General features: G+C 41.7%; 1 protein-coding gene across 2 annotated transcripts in view; it reads left to right on the forward strand.

The window, feature by feature from the left end:
- The first annotated feature begins 908 nt into the window (after positions 1 to 908).
- THBS4 (thrombospondin 4) overlaps positions 909 to 19014 on the forward strand; it is a 38892-nt gene continuing 20786 nt past the window's right edge. Inside the window, exons 1-7 of one of the 2 annotated variants that reach the window (XM_071425269.1) lie at positions 909 to 1059; positions 5113 to 5316; positions 9272 to 9519; positions 10597 to 10702; positions 16185 to 16267; positions 16856 to 16907; positions 17628 to 17800. In XM_071425269.1, coding sequence (XP_071281370.1) covers positions 972 to 1059; positions 5113 to 5316; positions 9272 to 9519; positions 10597 to 10702; positions 16185 to 16267; positions 16856 to 16907; positions 17628 to 17800 — 954 coding nt within the window. In that variant the 5' untranslated portion in view covers positions 909 to 971. Of the gene's footprint in view, positions 1060 to 4949; positions 5317 to 9271; positions 9520 to 10596; positions 10703 to 16184; positions 16268 to 16855; positions 16908 to 17627; positions 17801 to 19014 lie in introns of those variants that run through there. The other variant, XM_071425268.1, reaches the window with a different exon arrangement.

Here is a 19014-nt window from a genome sequence, read left to right on the forward strand (position 1 = left end):
TGCATGACCCCTTTTAGTGACACTCTTCAGTTAGGAAAAGTGGAGTATTTAAATTTCTACCAAGACTATGTCTGCACACCAGAGCATCCCCGTTTGTTTTGACTTAAGATATGCATGAGAATCTGTTCTAATATATGTTAAACCTTAACAGTTGACACTAAACACCTGAGTGCAGAGCAGGCAGAGAAACCTGTGAGAGGGCTTTGCAAAGGTGACAGCTGTATTGTTGTCAGAAGACACAAAGAAATATATGGTCACCGCTAGCTGAACATAGAAAGGGAGGCAGGACGGGTTTTAAACTAAAATTGTGCCAACCTCAAAGTTAAGCATCCTGCAGTCAGCAGGACTGGGTGAACAAGGCTGGATTATCTTCATGTTTCTGACACTCTTCTACATCCTTCACCAGGCAGGTGGCTCTCTGAAGGGCTGCTTGCAACAGCGCTGGACTTGCTGTCCCTCCTGAACTTAGAGAACTCTTATTCAGCTCTTAAAGCACACCCAATTCACTTTTGGGGCCATCTTCTTGTGACTGGTAGTAAGCATAGTCGCTTATTAACCACTGAACTCCATGATCTTAAAGGTCCTTTCCTACCTCGCTAATTCTGTGATACTACGAATTTAAAGCGATTAAATACATTGCAATTTCCAGGGCTCCTCAAAGGGCAGACTCCAGACAGGGTCCTCACAGGTGTTGATTTGGGGGGGCATCGCCAGGATCTCCAGTTCTGTCCGAGCCACCTCCATCAGTGCCAGTTCTCGGCTGGGGTTCCGACGGCGCGCTCCCTCCTGGTCACCCCCAGGGCTCGGCCGTCCCCCTCCGCGCCCCCCGCCCGCCTCCCGTGGGGAGCCCCGGCCAATGGCCCGCCGCCTGCCGCCGGCCGTGCCCGGCCCCGGGGCCGCCCCCGTTAAACAGCGGGGCCCGGTGCGGAGCGGCGGCCGTCCCTCGCCGCCCTGCCCGGCCCGCGGCCGCCATGGGGTGCGAGCGCGGCGCCGCGCTGCTGCTGCTGCCGCTCGCCCTGCAGCTGTGCCCGGGCCGCTCCGCCGCGCCCGCCCCCCGAGGTAAGGGCCCCGCGCCCCCGATGGAGCGCGCTCTCCTTGTCCCTCTTCCGTTGGGAAGGCTCTGGGCTTGCCAGTGTCCCGACCCCTGCCCTCCGCCGGGAGTCCTGCCTGGCAGCGAGAGGCAGCGCCTCTGCAGGTGCTAGGGGAGCCGGAGCCGTGGCGGGCAGCAGGAGCCGCCGCTGCCCGTCGGGGCGCAGATCGCGCCCGCGGAGCCGCCCGGACTAGCGGTGGGGACCGGAGGAGATGGCGGTGACAGCCCCTCTCATGCAGCCTGCAAAAAGTGTTTCTGTAGGTGTGCTGGTGGGTGCGTAGAGCATCTGAATAGCCTTTTCCAGCTGCAAGTTCTCCTAAATGAGAAGTGAATTTCTAAGCCGGGAAAACTCTACTACATAGTAGAATCCATAGGAAAACTTGTACTTTTAAACCCAGCATTGCCGTGGCAATATTATGCGCGTAGTAAGTCAGGAGCTGCTATATTTTAGAGTTTGAGCGAAGTGGGTGGTATTGCTCTGCGGTAGCAGCTTGTGACTGCAGCCAGCTCGGCTGCCGAGTGCAGCAGTTAGTGCAACTTCGTGCTACTCCAAGAACCTTAAGGCTGCTTGTGGTTTTCACTACATTTTTAACCCCCTCCACTGCCTTACAGAATTATTTTTAACACGTCAATCAGTTATTACTTAAGAAGATCTAAAAGACAGCTGATCACAATATAGCTGCATTTTCAGAAGCCTTTGTTGTAGATCTTTATGATGTGAAGACATTTCAGAGAATTTTTGTAATGACAAGTTGCCTATTACCGGATTAGAAAAAAGCCAGCTTTCTAACTTGTCAGGGGCAGTGGCCAATGAAAAACTTCACTCTCAACAAGGGATGCTTTCAGCTTCTTGTGGTCAGTGGGAAATTGTTGTGGTAGGGGTTAGGATTTCACTCCAAGTGTCTAAGCCGTTAATAATTACCTCGAAAAGTGCTGAACAGTAGTGGAGCAGTGTTTACATCTACAGCTATGATTAGGTGTAACCAGAAAACAGCCTTGGAAGGTATCAAAAAGCTGGTGTGATATGGCAACAGAGTTAGAGAAAAGAAGGGGTACTTTAAGTTCCATGCTCTCCTGTGTCACTCATTTCACTCCTCCATGCTTCCTCATCCTAGCACTTTCCATCCGCCTTCTAGCTCTCATCTGAAAAGCTAGCCTTGATGGGTTTGGGCAGATTTCCAAAGTGTGGTTTGCCACTGTCTCACCATGTAGCTCATCCCTTGTTAGCATTTGGTTAGGAGGGTAAGCAGCTCTATTTTAAAAACCACAGAAGGAAGGTGCAGGAGAGAATTCCTGGTCTGTCTCATGAGCAGGCTCAGTTTAGCCCAGTGGGTATGCACACTCGTGCTTGAAGGCATGAAGGCATGTTGGAGTTTTCAATCCATTACATGGATTAGAACCAGCTGCTTGTGCTTTTCAGCTTTGTCAGTCATATTCTGTACATTTGCTTTCAAGTCTGCCTTTCCACTGAGAGGAACAAAGAGACAGGGTTCTTCAAAAAATGAGATGTGAAATCTTTGTGATCTTTTTTTCCCTGTTTCTCCCAAACAAATAATTGTCTCTATAATGGCCAAGAGCTGTCTGTCTCTGCCAACTCTACTAAGGATGTAAAATGAATTTTCATAGCCTCCTCATTCTTCTGTTAGCTGCATTTGCTAGCATGTGTGTAGCATTGTGCTTAAGGATGGATCTGATCATGTAATGCATCCACATACTAGTCAGTGAAGATATTCCAGGAAAGAGTTTGATAACATGGTGCTAAAGGATCTGGCTGAGACACTGTGCTTTGTGGAACACAACTGCCAAACCAATTTGAGTATTAATTTAAAGATGTAAATAACAAAAATTTCAATAAATGTTTTCTGTAACATTAGACAGATGTTTCACAGTGTTTAGTCATTACTTTTGTAATATTTTTAAGTGATTCTAGCATAGGTTAATGAGTATCACAGAAATTGATAGAAATTCAGCCAATAGACCTAGAACTGAACAAAATGTATATATTTTGTACTATAGTTCATGCTGTCAAAGTCTTTGGTATTGTATTGCATTGCTCTGGCTGAGGAAACACAGCTGTATTTTATGAATGTCTGTTCCTTGTAAAATGCTGTTGTACACAGTAGTGAGTTGCATTTCAGTCTCTTATGTGGGCAGTTGCTCTACTCTCTCTGCACTAAGTGTGATGAGGCACCCAGCCTTTTGCTTCTGCTTTCCAAGTCCCTGCTTTCAGTGGGAACAGTGGTTGTCCTGGTATGCTGTAAATCTGAACTTAATGAAGTCTTTTGACCAAGTCCACCTTACATATATATGTCTTAGTTGTTTGACAGCAGTACTACTAGTGCATGCAAGTCAAGGGCCTGATATTTTTTGTAGTGTGTCCTGCAAATTCTCTGTAGAGTGATGAGATCCTTAGACCCAATGTAAGTGTAGACTTCAGAGATTATTTCAATGACTTCATGAAATGAAGGGAAAACGGTCTTCATTTTTTCTCTTTTTTGGAAATAACATTAGTGTCTAAATGAATGGATACTTCAGAATGAGTGATGGGAGCAGCATTAACCCACACTCTAGTATAAGGGAACAGGGTTTCCCGCATATCTGTGGGAAGGTCTGCGTGCCCATGTGGTTGTTCTTTGAGTGCTCTTCAGTCTTTTCCTGTGCGTAACTTACAGAAACACTGGAATTGTAGGATGAGCTCATCACCTTATAGACAACAACAGCTTCAGGGTTGTGCTGCACAGACAAGGCTCATCTGATAAGGTCCACCAGTGTTTTTTCAGCCTGGGAAACGAAACTTATTAGTACAACCACGGGCTTGAATCAAGCTAAGGCACAATGTGCTGTCATGTGCCTTTGCCATCTGCCCGGTGTTACAACTCTTCTCTAGTGAGAGCTCTACAGTAGTGTTCCAGAGTGGGAGAAAATGATGGCCCAGCTATAGTAGGCCTATGGAGGCCAGTGGTATACAATGGCTCAGTGTGCTCTTATATTTAAACAGTTGTGCAAAATATTTATCAGACTTTACTGCCAGGGTATAATATATATACTGCTTTAATTGCAGTGGGTTGGAATAGGAGATAATCAAGAAACCTAACAGAAGCGTTTATTGAGTTTGGAGATGCCGTGGATTTAGGAACATTGAGGAAAACCCCAGTTCATTGTTTCAGTGCCATAAAGGACATAGCTGACTTATATATGTGTAAAATCATAGACTCTTTGCTTATGCATTGTGGAAAAACTAAAATAAAAATTTGAAAGAGCTTTCACTATGCCTTCAGGGTTTGTGGGTTTTGTTTTGTTTTTTGTCAGGCCTGTATTTCTTTGTTTTCTTTGCCAGAAAGGAAAGATGAGTCTTATTTGTATAATATATATTCTGAAAACTCAGTGAAGTGAGAAGGTTGTGAACATCATATTGCTTACCTGGCTTTTTGGCATTTTAATTGGTGTTTTGCAAAAGCTATCAAAGGATGAGCACTCTGGAAATCTGTCTGAAAATTTCAATGCTGAATCCTTATCTAATTGAAATGTGAACACAAACATCTGAATTTATGAAAGCAGAAGTAGGTTAAAAAGCTTTCTGTTGAGGTGAATCCTCAGAAGAGAAGCACCTTTGAGATCTACCTAAAAATATTTGCGTACCTCAATTTGAAAACTAGTTATTTCTATGTTAGTAACTTATCAATAATTCCTTTGAAAAATAAAAATAGTTAAAATAGTTGCAACAAATTATAGATATTTTGATAGAATGATAGAATATCATAGCTGTAGCTGGCAGGCGCCATCTAGTCCAAACTGCCTGCATCTATGGGGACATGTTTCACTAGACCAGATTGCTTAAGATATCCCTTCCAGTGCCGGGGATTTGAACTTCATGATATTTACAGACGATCATCATATTGATAACTTTTTTTTTTTTGGTAGGAAGAGTATACAATCTCCAATATGTGGCTTCAAATATAATTCTTCTTTGGTCATTATTATATTTAATTTTCTTTTGAAATATGCTTTTTTTTTCCCCTCAGTTTTTGATCTTCTTCCTTATTCAAACAAGCGAGTGGTACTGAACTTCTTGCAACAAGCATTTGGGGATCCTATGCTGAATGAAGTGTACTTGCTCTCAACATTCAAATTACAGCCAAAGAGCACAGCCACTGTTTTTGGCCTATATTCATCAGCTGACAACAGCAAGTATTTTGAATTTACGGTAATGGGACGGATGAGTAAAGGTGAGTTGCTTGGAATGTGTATGGTATAACTGGTGTTGGATCCATAGTCACTGGTGTGTAACAGATGAATGTTGACAACTGTGTGATTAACCTTTGTGCTTGAGTCATTCCTGTTGCATACTGTCACTTTTCACATCCCCTCTCACCCCTTCATCTCTTGCCTTCGTCTCCTTGATGCTGCTCTCTCCTGGCCGGGGAAAACCGACCTGACAATCAGCTGGTATCTTCACTTGGCTGCAGTGCTTACTCTGAGCAATGCTGAGAAAGGAAAGGAGGAAAAAACCATGGAATATGGAGAAAGGAGACAATGTGGTTTGGTCTTTTTTTTTTTTTTTTTCCTTTTTTCCCTAGGGATAATCACTGGTTCTTATTACTCAGGAATGCGAGGGACATACGCACATGCTGCCTCATGCATATGAAAGGCAGGTTCTTGTTCCAATGACCCTGGAGGTTAGATGTGACTACGCAAGACAAATATTCCCAGCACTTACTAGATCTGTTGGGTGAAATAAAGCGTTAGCCAGGAGTCAAAGCAGGAACTGCCGCACTTTTAGAAATAATAATAATAGTTTCATTGATCTGTAAACCAGGTCTGGGATATACTACAGTTTTAAGGTTCAGTGAAAGATCGTTGATTTATTGATTTATTGTTGATTGTTGATTTATGTACATTATTGTTGCTGCATTGACTTCACCACTGCTATAGTAATTTGCTACCAAGTAATTAGCTAAATCGAATATACTGTGAAATTCTACTGAGGAATTTCAGTTTCTACATAGGGAAATTATTCAATATGTTGCAAAAGAAGAAAAGCATATCTTTTCGTTAAACATGGTTGGGGAATGAGTTCAATAAAACATTGGTAGTTTTATCAGGTCTGCCAAAATCCTTCTGAGGTAAGGGAATAAGAACTGTGTGTGTGTGTAGGGAATGGGTAATACATGGTCACACAGCCTTATCAAAAGTGCCATACAATTCCCAACACTGATTTACTTAATTGCTAAATAAATGATACATTACACATACTCCCTCTCCCTCTCGCACATGCACATCTATGTGTGCAAATGTTGTACATATATATAGGAACACATGTATATGCACAAATGTGTCGATTTACATACAAGTTTGTGTCTGTTATACATATATATATATATAGGAACACATGTATATGCACTCATGTGTTGATTTACATACAAATTTGAACATATCGACCTGATTTTCCAAACTGTCTGTGTGACTGCATGACAGTCCCTTAAGCCTGTTAGAGTGTTTCTGGTGGAAGGTTACATGGTTTCTTTTGGTTTTGTCCTCGGTGGGTTGGTGTTTGAGTTACATCTTTGTGACAGGACAAACGCAATAATGGCATATGCATAGGCAGCATGGAGCAACTTGTCCTGTCAGTGACCAGTGTTGAGTAGATAGAGGACATCTGTAACCTATTTGATTTAAAGGATTGACCATCAGGTTGATGTAAAAGATTGGCTTAAGAGAGGGAGGCTTTTTGCAGCAAGACAGTTCATTGGATTTCTTTGCCTCCTTACTACTTTAGAGCACCTTAGTTAAGGCATATGGCAGTGAGCAAGTGGTAGGCAGTGTTTTCACACGTGATTTCTCTGAAGTGTTAGGGATCCCCTATAGCTACTTCATACAGTAAGTTAAACTGCATCCACGAGATTGTCATGTCAGCTGCAAGTATGGAGTGTGTGAGTTGTGTGGATCCTCTCAAGATGGAACAGCATTGCTTAAGCGATGAACCAATGCTGGCATCTCAGCAAAATGCAGGGTCTTCATATCTGTGGTATTTCTCTGCATGTTCCTTCTAGTTAGCACCCAAATCTGATTTAGGGAGTTAACAGCTAAACTTACTGTAGACAATTATGTCTTTCAGAGATAGATAGCGTCCATGGATTTCTTATCCTTTTTTAATTATTCTTTTATGGAGCAAACAGCAGTTAGTGCATAGAAGTGTTGCAGTTAAACAATTCTGTGAAGCAGCTCCTATTTTAATTGAAAATTTGTTTCTTAAGCAGTTTACGTGACACTCTTATGAATTTCTGTAAAATATTCAATCAGCAAACATACTGCAGGGGCTTGTATGAGTTAAATCTTGGAGGTGGAGGCTGTGATCCAAGAAAATCTCTCTTCAAAAGCCTACTCTAGTTTACCAGATGAATATTTGGCTTTGGCTGAGGAAAGAATACTTGATCTTCTTTCCAAGTCTGATTGCTCCTTGTCCTGAAACTATTCTGGCAGGGTCTGTTCTGGGCCCTGCCTCCATCTCCTCTTTCTTTCTCTAGGCTACTGTTTTGTTTGGTCACTCTGAGTGCAGGGCCCAGATCCAATTTTATATGGCCAGGCGTGCATAATATTCACATAAATAAAATGCCTGCAATGTACTCTCTCTTGCTGTATCTTTGAGTTTGCCAAGAAATGCTACCTTTTAGCGAGTTACTGGTGACCTCATGCACCTTTGCAGAAATATCAGCTCTGGCAGTGTTTTAACATAGACAGTAGTGAAAACATTCCTGATATTGATCACAGCTGCTGAGGCTCTAGCACTGGTGTAGACTTCAAAGATGGAGACATACCCTGCCCCATTCATGCTGGTATAAATCTGGGGGTTTTTTATCATTAGACTGAGGAATTAAAAAAATTTTAGGGAGCATGTGCACAGTAAGTTGGGAGGTCAGCAACAAACAGGTATCATAGCAATTTTATTAGTAGTGGAAAGATGGCAAGGTAGTTTGTTAAATGAATAGAAATTGGATGGTTTCAGTAAGTAGCTGTTATTAGGTCCAAAGCTAGTATGAGCTTTTACCTCCACTATATCCACAGTTTTTGGTTGACTTAGTGTCAGATCATTTGTGAGGTCTCACTTGACACAACTGTACCAGCCATCTGTGAATTTCAGACTTTAGCAAGAGCCAGCACGTAAATATTTAGATGCCTGATGTCTCTGCAGCTTGGTTCCTCATGCACATAACTATTATGATCAGGAAATAAGAGGCTGTCAGCTGGTGATCAGTGGGATCTTTGAAGGTCTGTCTGATATTGCAGGGTAGTTATGCACTGTCCAGATGCATTCAGCTCGTTGCTTCTGCAGATAATGCAGTTGGAGAGCCAGGGAGAGACTTTGTGGAGAGGACTAGCTAGCTGATCCTAGAGATCTGGCTCACAGATTCTAGCTTACTGATCCAATTTCCTTAGGAAAGAGACTTTCTTTTCAATATTACTCAGCAGGCATTTATTGTAAGAGTATTTGTCTGCTGTGGGCTTTTTTTGATGGTGCATTTTACTTAATGAAATGAGAATTTTTGTCAGGTAAGTCAGTCACTAAGGCTTTTAAAAAGAGCTGAGAAAAGGTTTAGTCATCCCTAGGAGTGGACTATGTCTTTTCTGCATTATACTTTGGTTTTACTGAGTGTTTGTTACAGAGAAGTGCAGGTTATTGGTTTGGAAACATGCTTCCTTTGGTTTTTAATTATGCATTTGGATGCACTCTTAGACAGCTCCACTGTATGCAGTATGCATCACTAAAATTGATTTTCTAGTTGTACACTTCTGCAGAGTATTTCTGGGTCTGTCAAATATGTACATACCAAAGTGCTGACTGGAGGCTGCCTGCTACGCCCTGTAACTTTACCACTTGCATTTTAGCACATTATGGCCTGTAAAGTGACTTTGGTTAAGACATTTAGGGAGGCCTGGACAAAGCAGAGGAAAACTCAGCACAGGCAACAGAGCTTCACAAATGTCATGCAAGCATCCTGCTAGTGCTGCTTCGAGAGTCAATGTCCCGTTTATTATTACCATTGTGTCTGCATATGGGATGCATTTACAGAGGCAGACATGTGGAAAAATACCAGAGCAATTGCAGATTTCCAGAGGATGTTCCTTGATCAGCCGTGGGCTGTCTGCTACCCTCTGATAGTCCTTCTGTGTGTTTTGTCCTAGCGGTTCTGCGCTATCTGAAGAGTGATGGAAGGCTGAATTCTGTGATCTTTAGCAACATCCAGCTGGCTGATGGGAAACCCCATGCTGTCATCTTGTGGCTGAGTGGTCTGCAGCAGGGAGTGAGCACTATAGAGTTGTATCTGGACTGCCTGCAAGTAGGTGCAATTGAGGACTTGCCAAAACCATTTTCAGCACTGTCTCAGAAGGTGGTGGCAGCTGAATTGCGCACTCTCCAAGAGAAGCCACAGGTGAGCATGGAAACTGGGAACAGGCTGAGGACTTAGAGGGATCACCACTGAACCTCTGGATCACTGAATTCAAACCTCAGTCCTCATAGCAGCCAAGCTCTCTACAGTAATACTTTAATATTAAGTTGTGAAATAAATGTAAATAGAAGCTCCTATGGAGCAGGTGAAATCTTAGCTCACATGAACCCTATAATATTTATGCTATTTGTTTTAGACATAATTTTTAGCTTTTTAAATAAAATTTTAAAAACATACTGCCTCCTTCACTTCAATCTAGTTGTTTTTTGGGGAGTGGACTTTTTGTAAGGACTCAGCTAGTGCAGTAAGAGCAGCTTTTCACTGGCTTCTTCCAGCTATCCTGTATGAGCAATGCTTGACTGTGTATGTGGCTTTCCTCTTCATGATATGCCAAAAGCCTAAAAAAGACAAAAGAAAGAAGGACTCTTTTGGTGCCAGAGTGAAACCCTCATCTGTTTGATTGCAATAGTTTTTCTTCCTCTGTCTGCCAAGCAGGAGTTGATAAAGCTTCCTGTCATGTCCCTATCAGCAGTCTGAGATAAACAGTGTCTTCCACAGCATCTTCCATCATCATTAATCAAAAATACTTATTAGAAGGTACAAAGGCATTCTGCCCCCCAAGGTTTCCCACTTACTTTGTTTCATTACAGGCTTGAAAGTGAGCCTATTTTTATAGAGAATGACTGATGTGTCCATATTCCTGACATGAATATATGTACCTGTTTGAGAGGAGAGGAAAAAACCACAGCTTTGGATGCACTTAAAACAAAATCATATGCCACAGAAATATGGGAACTTCTAGTATGTGTGATTTTATTAATTAGAACAGTAAAAAAAAAAGAGTTTGAAATAACCTATATCAAAATCTGCAAGGCAAAGACTAGAGATTTTATACAGTTCAAATGGTAATGGGTGGTCCTGAAGGGAATGGTGTAGGACCCCTGCATGCATATGAAATGGACTCCCTCTCTTTAAAAAATGAATTTACTTTGTCTGATATTTCATATTCTTCCCATTGTTGTACCAGAATTGTAAGCTCTGTTTTTCTTGTGAGCCCAGGATACACTAGATGAACTAAAGCTGGTAACTGGAGGAACCCTTGCTGAAGTGGGAAACCTGCAGGATTGTTTTCTTCAACAAATTGAGCCTGTACCTCAGTACACTGGTAAGGCCTGCAACTGGGAGTTAAAATTATTCTTAATGATACCAGTGCAAGGAAATTAATGTGATGAATACTGAAAATGTGAAAAAACCTATAGTCAAGTAATAACAATTATTTGATTAAATTATAGCTATGAAAATTTCCTGTAAATGTTTTAGAAATAGCTCTCTTTGGAGATAAAACAGTTGCTGGTGATAAAACAATGATCTGTTGTTTTAGTGAAAGACAAGTCTGTAATGATTGAAAGAGGTTTTTTAGCCTAGTTTGGAAGACAAGTTTTTGTGGTGATGATCTACTTGTGTCAGCTTAATAATATTTTAAGTACTCAAATTGCAAACAGTTGCAGATGGAAAGTAGCGCTAAATGGGGTACGTTGCTACAGGTTGTGTGAAAGGAAGATCAGTGGAGTAGCAAGACCTACCCACGTACTTACCCACACTCACAGTGTCAGTCTCTTGTTGAGCACTGGACTGTCATCCAGAGGGGAGGAGCAATGTGTGAAGAAGCTTGCAGGAGACTAAAGAAAACGTTTGTGCCATGGCTAGAGAGCCTGTATGTCTATGTGGGAAAAACCATTGCACAGTAGCCACTAGTCCTGCCACAATTTAGCCAAGGCTTTTGTCACCTGCTGAAGGGCCTCAGAGGCTTCATGCAATCCCCTGTGTTAGGTGAGGGTGCTTCCTGACCTCTGGACACAGAAAACCTGTGCTAGACTATCCCATCTGTAGTCGTTCTAGTTCGTTCATCTGCCTTTCTGCTGTGAGGGAGAAGAAGGGGTTCACACTGTGCATGGAATATGTTAATGTATGACAACCATAGGAAGGAAATTCAGTTCAAGGTTTGAAACAGGATTAATGATATGTTTTCTCTTGTAACCTTTCCTGTCCCCCTGCCAAGCCCAACCCTGCAGCATTGATAATTTTGATAAGAACAGAGGCAAGATGCAGAAATTTTATGAGGGCATCCTGGGTATGCTACATGAATGTAGGCACCATTGCAGTGCTAACAAAATCTGGTCTGCCTTTTATCTATGTAAATCCTTAGTTCCAGATACTTCTATTTCCTTGCTTCTTAACTTATATACACTTAGATAAAAAATGAATTTTATTCTCCATGCTCTCTCTTTTTCACTAAACCAACAGGCATTCAAACTTGAAACAGAAGGGTAATTCAGTGTTTTCTTCTGCAAAAACTGCCAGCTCTCCCACGGCAAGTTTCCAAATGACAAACTTGCAGCTTTTGCAGCTTTTTCATTTTTATCTTTTTCTCATTAATCAATAATGCAAATGGTAATATACAGGCAGACTATCTTTCTGTGGCTGCCTCCACTTGGGTTTGACTCTCAAATTCAGTTGCTTTTAACTTTCAAGTGGAATTAGTGTCAATAATAATAATAATAATAATAATAATAATAATAATAATAACCCAACTACTCACATAAATACATCCAAAGTCTACATAGTCTAATCCACCAAAAGAAAAGGTGGGTGTTCCAACGGCAATTTTAACTTTTCTGCCTTGAACTTTGTGTATGCATCATGATGCCCTTCTATCGCGGTGGTATATCAGATAATGTCAATTGTGCCTACTTCCATGAAAAGCTGGAATGCAACTGTTCAGCTGTATAGGGGGGTAAGCCCTAATGTCTTGGTAAAAATCTGTGCTTTCATATTAATTGGAAAATCCTCGGGAGTGTTTTGGACCTGAATAACTGTACATGGCTTTGACTGTGTGCCTGGTTTTTGCTCATTGCTTTCACAGAAGCATTACCTCCATGTTCAGTCTGTGAGGCTGAGACACCTAAGCAGTGGGATGAGATTATGATGATCAGACACAGGCTGAAGATGTATATTTGGGTTTTTGTGTTTGGGTAGGAAATTAGAACGCAAGGTGCACTGGGTTTGGTAGATGCGATTAGTACGCTGCATGTGATCATCGTCACAAGATCATTCTAGTCCCAAGGGATCTTAGGAGGTTCTAACACTAACCCTAACCCTAACCCTAACAATGTAGAGTACCTGAACCTGACAAAGTATTAAAAATAAAAAAGCTATATTGCACTGGACCAAAGGTTATTTAAACAAGTTGCTGTTAGAGACAGTATGTCAATATAGACCCACGGGCAAGAGGCTAATGGTAGGGAGAGTGTGGCTTTCTCTGAATGCTTCACTGTTCTCCAGTTCATGGTATTCAGAGCTCTTGACTCAGTGGTGATGTCTTTGTGCTTTGTATTCAATATATGTTTTTGTACATGAATCTGTCCAGTCAATTTTAAATGCATGGTCAAGAAATATCACATATCTGAGGAATATTTCCTTCTGTATACTTGGAACCTGCCTCTTCTTAATTCCACATAAAACTTGTACGTACAGCTTCTTTGGTGAAAGATTATAGGCTGTTCAGAAACATTTCTTATTGTTAGTCATCATCTATGCTATAGTCCTGGTTCACTCTCTGGTCAAGGAACCACAATCTTCCAGAGTTCAAGAAGTTGGACAATGTTCTCACACACACGGTGTGATTCTTGGCATTGTCCCACGTGGGGCCAGGATTTGACCTGATAATCCTGATAAGTCCCTCCCAACTCAGGCTGTTCCATGATTCTATGGGTGTCATTCTCTTAGAATGACAATTCAGGATTTGAATGACACAGACAGGAGCAAATGTGTTGCTTGAGCCAGAGAGCTGTTGTTCCTAAGAGAGGTAGAAGCAATAGCTATGAGGTGTTTTACGGTGGCTATTGTTTGTGCACATCTGGGCCAGTTGGCTGTGGAACGAAGCTGGATCTGTACTGCAACATCTTGGCAAGAGAAAGATGGGGACTTCAGTTCCCAGTTGGTCAGTAATACTTCAGAGCAGTCTCTGAACTTAGTTATTACTGTGAAAGCTACTCTGTTAATCATACTGTTGATGATTCAAGAATATAGAGCTATGGAGTAGCTGAACTGGGGAGCTGCCTTATAAGATATTAGGGGTATGGATGAAAGAGGCTACGTGGAAGGGCTAGATAACTGTATAGATTCATGCTGGTACCTTTTGCTTACCTGCTTTCTCCTGGATCCACTATATTGTGGACTGACAGTTTCCTTAAAAGCCTCTCTGAGTACTTATCCCTAAACATTGGTTATTCTGCTGCAAGTGGGGCCTGCTGTTGGAATTACTTTTAATGGAAGAAAAAAACCAAAACCAGGTGTATTCAGCTGTTTCTGCTCTGTCTAAATTTGCACACAGGGCATGTAGCTCATGGCAGTTTAACCCGTTTAGTCCACCTTAATGTTCAGCAGTCTGCAAAACTTAACTACGGAATAGGTCTGGTTTTGATTTAGATGCTAGCCAAAAGACACCATCTGAAGTCTTGAGAATTTTTTGCAGGTTTCAACCAATAATGCCTGAATTAGCCTTTGTTTTAAAAATAAAATAAAAACAGACCCCAGCATCTGGCCTGACAGCCTGTGCCAGGTTCCACTATGGGATTCTGAAATACCCATGATATTATGTCCTGCTGTTGTCACCCAAATAAAAATATGGCAAGGTTAGGACTAGAACAGAAGCAGGCTCTGGAACAGGTGATTCCTGACTTCAAACTTGTTCAGTGTTTGAATAAGAAAATACAAAGTGAAGAAAACCCAGTATGTGAGGATTTGGATGGTTCCCATTAGAATGTTTGGAAACAGTTAGACATGCTTTGAAGTACAAAACAATGAGGTAAACATTAAGAGATGCATTTTTCATATAAGCTTTCAGTACTCACAAAAATAACATATGAATAAACCTCCCTGAAGCTATCAGGCATAATATCAAAATATCCTGCCTGCCTAGACTGTGGAAGAGCATATATTTGTGAAGTTTGTTTTTAGATACAGACTTAGAGAAGTAAACAAATATCTTCTTCTTGAGAGGTACAAATTCATAAGTAAGCTGCAAAGAGAAGCAACTACAAGCTACTGCGCTAAACACACTTTCTGCTTCTTCTCTGTCACTGTCTCGAAGCCAGTGTTTCATTTAAGATATTAAAATCTCCTGTGAAGATCTTGGGTTTGATCTGGTCCTTCCCTATAGCTCATTACAGATGTAACTTTTGATCTTGTTTTAGAGGTCTTTAATTGGTTACTTTGTGTTGAAGACTGACTTCTGGTGTGAGTTCACACTGTGTTGAGTAGATGTTTTGTGAGTCCATACAAATTCTGCACCTGTCTGAAGCAAATGCAGCCATGAAACTTGTGCAGTGTGATGAGCTGCCTTTGAGAAGAAAAGCCAAGTGACTGTTGCAGTTACTAAAAACACTGTTTTGTCAGAGCAGGCACTGTTGATGTGTTCTCAGAGCTTCACAGTGAGCTTGCTCAGAAAGCTGGGTAACTTCACTTTGAAAAATATGTATGAATCAGTAGTGGTTACAACTGTGCTATGCCATCAGGACTAGGGAAGTTATCAACCCCCTGTACTCAGAATTGGTGAGGCTGTGCCTCAAATCCTGTGTTCACTTTTGGGCTCCTCACTTTAAATATGAGATTGAGGTGCTGGAGTGTGTCCAGTGAAGGGCAACAGGACTGGTGAAAGGACCAGAAAATGTGTCATATGAGGAACAGCCGAGGCAGCTGGGTTTGTTCAGTCTCAATAAGAGGAGGCTCAGGGGGACTTCATTGCTTTCTACAACCACCTGGAGGAGGTTATAGCCAGGTGGGTGCTGGTCTCTTCTGCCATGCCTGTAGTAGGAGGACATCAGGAAATGGCCTTAAACTGAGGCAGGGGAGATTCAGCTTAGATATTAGAAATATTTTTTCATTATTAGGGTGGTCAGGCATTGGAATAAGTTGCCCGGGGAGGTGGTGGAATTACCTGGAGGTGTTCAGATGCTGGCTGTATCTGGTGCTAAGCTGATGGTTTAGTGGTTTAGGGGTCACAGCGGTAGTGTTGGGTGGATGGTTAGACTGCGTGATCTTAAAGGTCTCTTCCAACACTGATGATTCTATGACTCTGATTCTATGACAGGGAATACATTTATGCAGGGTGTCTTCCCATTGCATGCACACATGCTTCATGGCCTCACCTTGCCCTCCTGCCCCAAATAGGTTATCACAAATATCCAGTTCTGAAATCCTGAGGTTTTTACTCAGGGCTGCTGGTCTCAGGCCTTGGGAGGAACCACTAGCACTGGTGGCCTTAGTTGCCCAGGAGAGCCTTAACACTGAAGTAATGGTAGAAGAATTGTGATCTTATTTTTCTCTCTGTGGAGAGCTTTCTGCTTTGCCCATTTCTGTGGTATATGAGGAATTCAGTCCAGAAAAGCCTTGAGTTAATGAAAATCAGACAATAAAATTTGAGGTAAATACTGTGTTTGCCGTGATGATTTCTATAGGGTTTGCATAACAGTAGTGTCTGCCCTCTATGGCTCTTCATGGCATTTCTATCTTATATCTCAGAAATTACCATGACAAATGAAGAAAAGTTATGCTGTGTGATCTTTTTCATTGCTGTTTCCCTGCAGGTGATTTTAATAGGCAGCTGATGGGTCAAATGATGCAGATGAACCAACTACTGGGAGATGTGAAAGACCTTCTTAGACAACAGGTAATGTTTAGAGGCTTTGGTGTGAAATATCCCAGTTTTGCTCCTTTGATAGAATCAGCACAGACTTCAGCGCAGGGTAAGCAGTAAACTCCTGTGTAGAGTTATTGCCCTGAAGGCATGACACAATCAAGAAGAAATAGCCATATAGGTCCTGATACCCTCTGCTTGCAAGGGAGAATCATTGAATGTGGGAGTGTATGGGGCTTGCTTATTCAGATCCAGAAAATTTAGTGGCTGGTGAGGGAGTAGAGTAGACATCCTAGCCCACTATTAGATATTGTGAGTCTGTTGCATGGAGTGAAATTGCATTTGTTTCACTTGCTGGTGGGTGACAGAACTGAAATTGCTGGTGGCACATTCCTTTGGTCAAATAAGGACCTTTGGACATTGAAGGCTGAACCTAAGTACATCCATTATCCATATCCTTAATTTTATGGAGTACAAAGAGCATCTCATTTAAAACCAATTACCTGTGTTGCATGGTTTGAGTGTCATGTTGCATGGTTTGGGGACTAATACTCCTCTCTCAGCCAGGTGCAAACTGGAACTATCTGTACCTAAATAACACTGATTTTCTAAATTCTCAAGGTCAAAGAAACAACTTTTCTGAGAAATACCATAGCTGAGTGCCAAGCATGTGGTGAGTATTCCTGTTATTGCTGATAATCTAGAAGATACTAGAGTTGTTTTAAAACTAGTATTGATCACATTAGCTTTATGTGGTTTCTAAAAAGTACTTTTTAAAAAATACTGTGTCCAAAATTGTGGGTGTATTTGTATTTGGACACAAATTTAAAATAGATTTTCATTAGAGGAAAAGCTTCCACAGACCCAACAATCACCTATTGGGCGATAAAATGCCACTAAACCAAGCAGTGCCACTCAGGCTGTACTGTCAGTTCTCACTCTGACACAAAGCTGTGCCACATGTTCCAGTGGAGGAGGACACTGTCTCCCAGCTATCTCATGCACAATCTTAGTAGAAGGACAAGGGAGAAGTCATATTCTGCTCTGGCTGGCATTATGAGTCTGAGGAAGATCCTTTGCTTTCTGAGTTTCCTGCCTTGGCCAGCAGCAGGTCTGTTTTAGGACAGACCTAGAAGGAAGACTCCCATATGTAGCCAGGAGAAGCACGTGAACCTAGAAGAATAGCCTCAATTTCCCTTTGCTGGGAACACAGTAAGTTCCTGAGCTATTCCTAGGATGGAGCCTTTCAGCCACAGCACAGCTGGTGGCAGCAGCAGCAGCACAGTGCAGGGCCATGAATTGTCTTGGGAATTTCTTCAGAATGCTTGCCAGCTGAGAGCCATGATGAGCATTTCTTTCAACCACTGAAACTGTTATTCTCTCTGCATTAAAGGTTTAGGCACTGTGAGTTTTCCAACTCAGCTTCCTAGGCGCACTAAACCGAAATGTGAAGTTAATTCCTGCTTCAGGGGAGTGAGGTGCATGGAGACAGCAGAGGGATTTCAGTGTGGGCCCTGCCCTGAAGGACTCACAGGAAATGGAGTTACATGCTCAGATATTGATGAGGTAAAATAGCTACTTTCACTGAATGTTGCAAAAAAAAAGCTAAAAAGCAACTGTTTCATACATATCAATGGGTTGCTAATACTTTCTGTCTTCAGCATTTACTGACTGCTTGCACAGTGAATATTAATTCATTCTGATTTGATTTTATATCCCTGTTTTGCTGTTTCTTCAACTTTATGGAGGTTATGTGTGTGAAAACTTGAACCACTCTGGTGAGTTGAGAAGTCACTTAAAGAAGTGTAATGTTTGGAAAAAAACCCAGAATCTAAACCCAGCCAAAACACACTTTTGACATTGTCAGGTGTGTTTCACAAGAAGATGCTATAGCTTCTGTTATAGGCTGTGGAAGCACTTTTTTTTTTTTAATATGGGCTTTGTTTCTTTAAATTTTTGTGCTCCTGAAGCAGCCTTGGAGACCAAATTCTTCTCTTCAACCCAGACTGGAGTCATGTTTGCATCCTTACCTTAGAAGTCTGTGAAAGAAGATAAACAATCATTGTCATTGTTCCTTTTGCTTCTTTGTATTTGTTGAAATCTGATCATGTTTATTCAAATCTTCTTTTTTCTTGTGCTATATGTTAGAAATTCAGAGCTTGTTTGTATTGAGGACTGAATTAATAAATCTACATTATCTTAAACAATTAAAGAAAACCTGTGTTAATTGGAATGTGACACTTACTCAGAACAGAAACAACAAAACCACTTACAGGTTCACTGCATTTTTTCTGTGGGATGATTTTCACCATTACTCTTTAGTCTTTTCTGTGAAGAAGTACCTGGATGTAGTAGACCAAGGAACCAGCAGAATTAGTCATAACTGTGGATAACACGGTTCTACCAGAGTACCTGTTTAATAATGTAAAACAGCAAAAGCAATTCCCTATTTCTCCTTCCTAGCCAACAGGAAATGTGCTTTGACTGCTCTTTTGATTTACTTCCTCCTGTAGACCACCAGGAGAGGATTTGATGTACCTTACACCTGTCTGCAAAAAGCGCTGGGGAGAGAAAGTGAGTTAAGGGTGGCAGTTTCCTGAGGCATTGGCAATGTCTCTTGTTTTGCCTTACATGGCATGAACTGTGTCTGCTGCAACAGAAGGCACAGAAAATGGAGGTGAAGCTCTGAAATGTGAATGCAAGTGATGGATCCAAGACAGCTGTGGTACATATTTCATGCTACAGACAGCCATGGTGTGAGGCTCAAGCCAGCCTAGGTG

This window comes from Agelaius tricolor, unplaced genomic scaffold (genome assembly GCF_023055355.1).
Source record: "Agelaius tricolor isolate 1412-34295 unplaced genomic scaffold, bAgeTri1.0.p SCAF_4, whole genome shotgun sequence".
NCBI lineage: Eukaryota > Metazoa > Chordata > Aves > Passeriformes > Icteridae > Agelaius > Agelaius tricolor.